The 435-nt window shown below is 46.2% G+C and overlaps 1 protein-coding gene across 1 annotated transcript; it reads right to left on the bottom strand.

Moving 5' to 3' along the window:
* Nucleotides 1-360, bottom strand: TM35_000121780 (myosin heavy chain; the record flags this gene model as incomplete). Its single annotated transcript, XM_029025153.1, has 1 exon — nucleotides 1-360. A coding segment is annotated over one exon (360 nt), but the record flags the coding sequence as incomplete, so codon positions are not given.
* Nucleotides 361-435: the final 75 nt, after the last annotated feature.

The following is a 435-nucleotide window of genomic DNA, read 5'->3' as shown; positions in this document are numbered from 1 at the left end:
TTCCTTCTGTGCGAGGTCCCCGGCCAAGTTCTCATTTTCTGCACTCAACCTTACATTTTCCACATTCTTCTGTGCGAGATCCTCACCCAGTTTATCAATTTCAGCATCCTTCTGTGCGAGTTCCTCAAGAAGCTTCTCATTCTCTTGCTTATGGTTATCCAAAACACGACTGTGCTCATTGCTTTCCTCAGCACCACGACGTCGTAGTTCCTCCAGTTCCTCTTCACGTTTTCTCAGCGCCTCAAGCGCATCCTTCTCTGCAGCTTGTGCAGCTGCACTCGTTTCCATAAAATTCTCTAGCATATCAACAAGATCAGCATTTTCAGGTGTGGCAGCATTCAAAGCATCCATTGCACCCATTAACTTGGCTTCTATCGAATCAAACTCTTTTTGCAGCTTCTCATTTTCTGCCTCCTTCTGTGCGAGGTCATTAGC

Source organism: Trypanosoma theileri, assembly GCF_002087225.1.
Source record: "Trypanosoma theileri isolate Edinburgh chromosome Unknown TM35_Tth_12_V1, whole genome shotgun sequence".
In the NCBI taxonomy this organism is placed as follows: domain Eukaryota; phylum Euglenozoa; class Kinetoplastea; order Trypanosomatida; family Trypanosomatidae; genus Trypanosoma; species Trypanosoma theileri.
The sequence above is the reverse complement of the archived record's forward strand: the minus strand, read 5'-3'. Positions and strand labels throughout refer to the sequence as shown.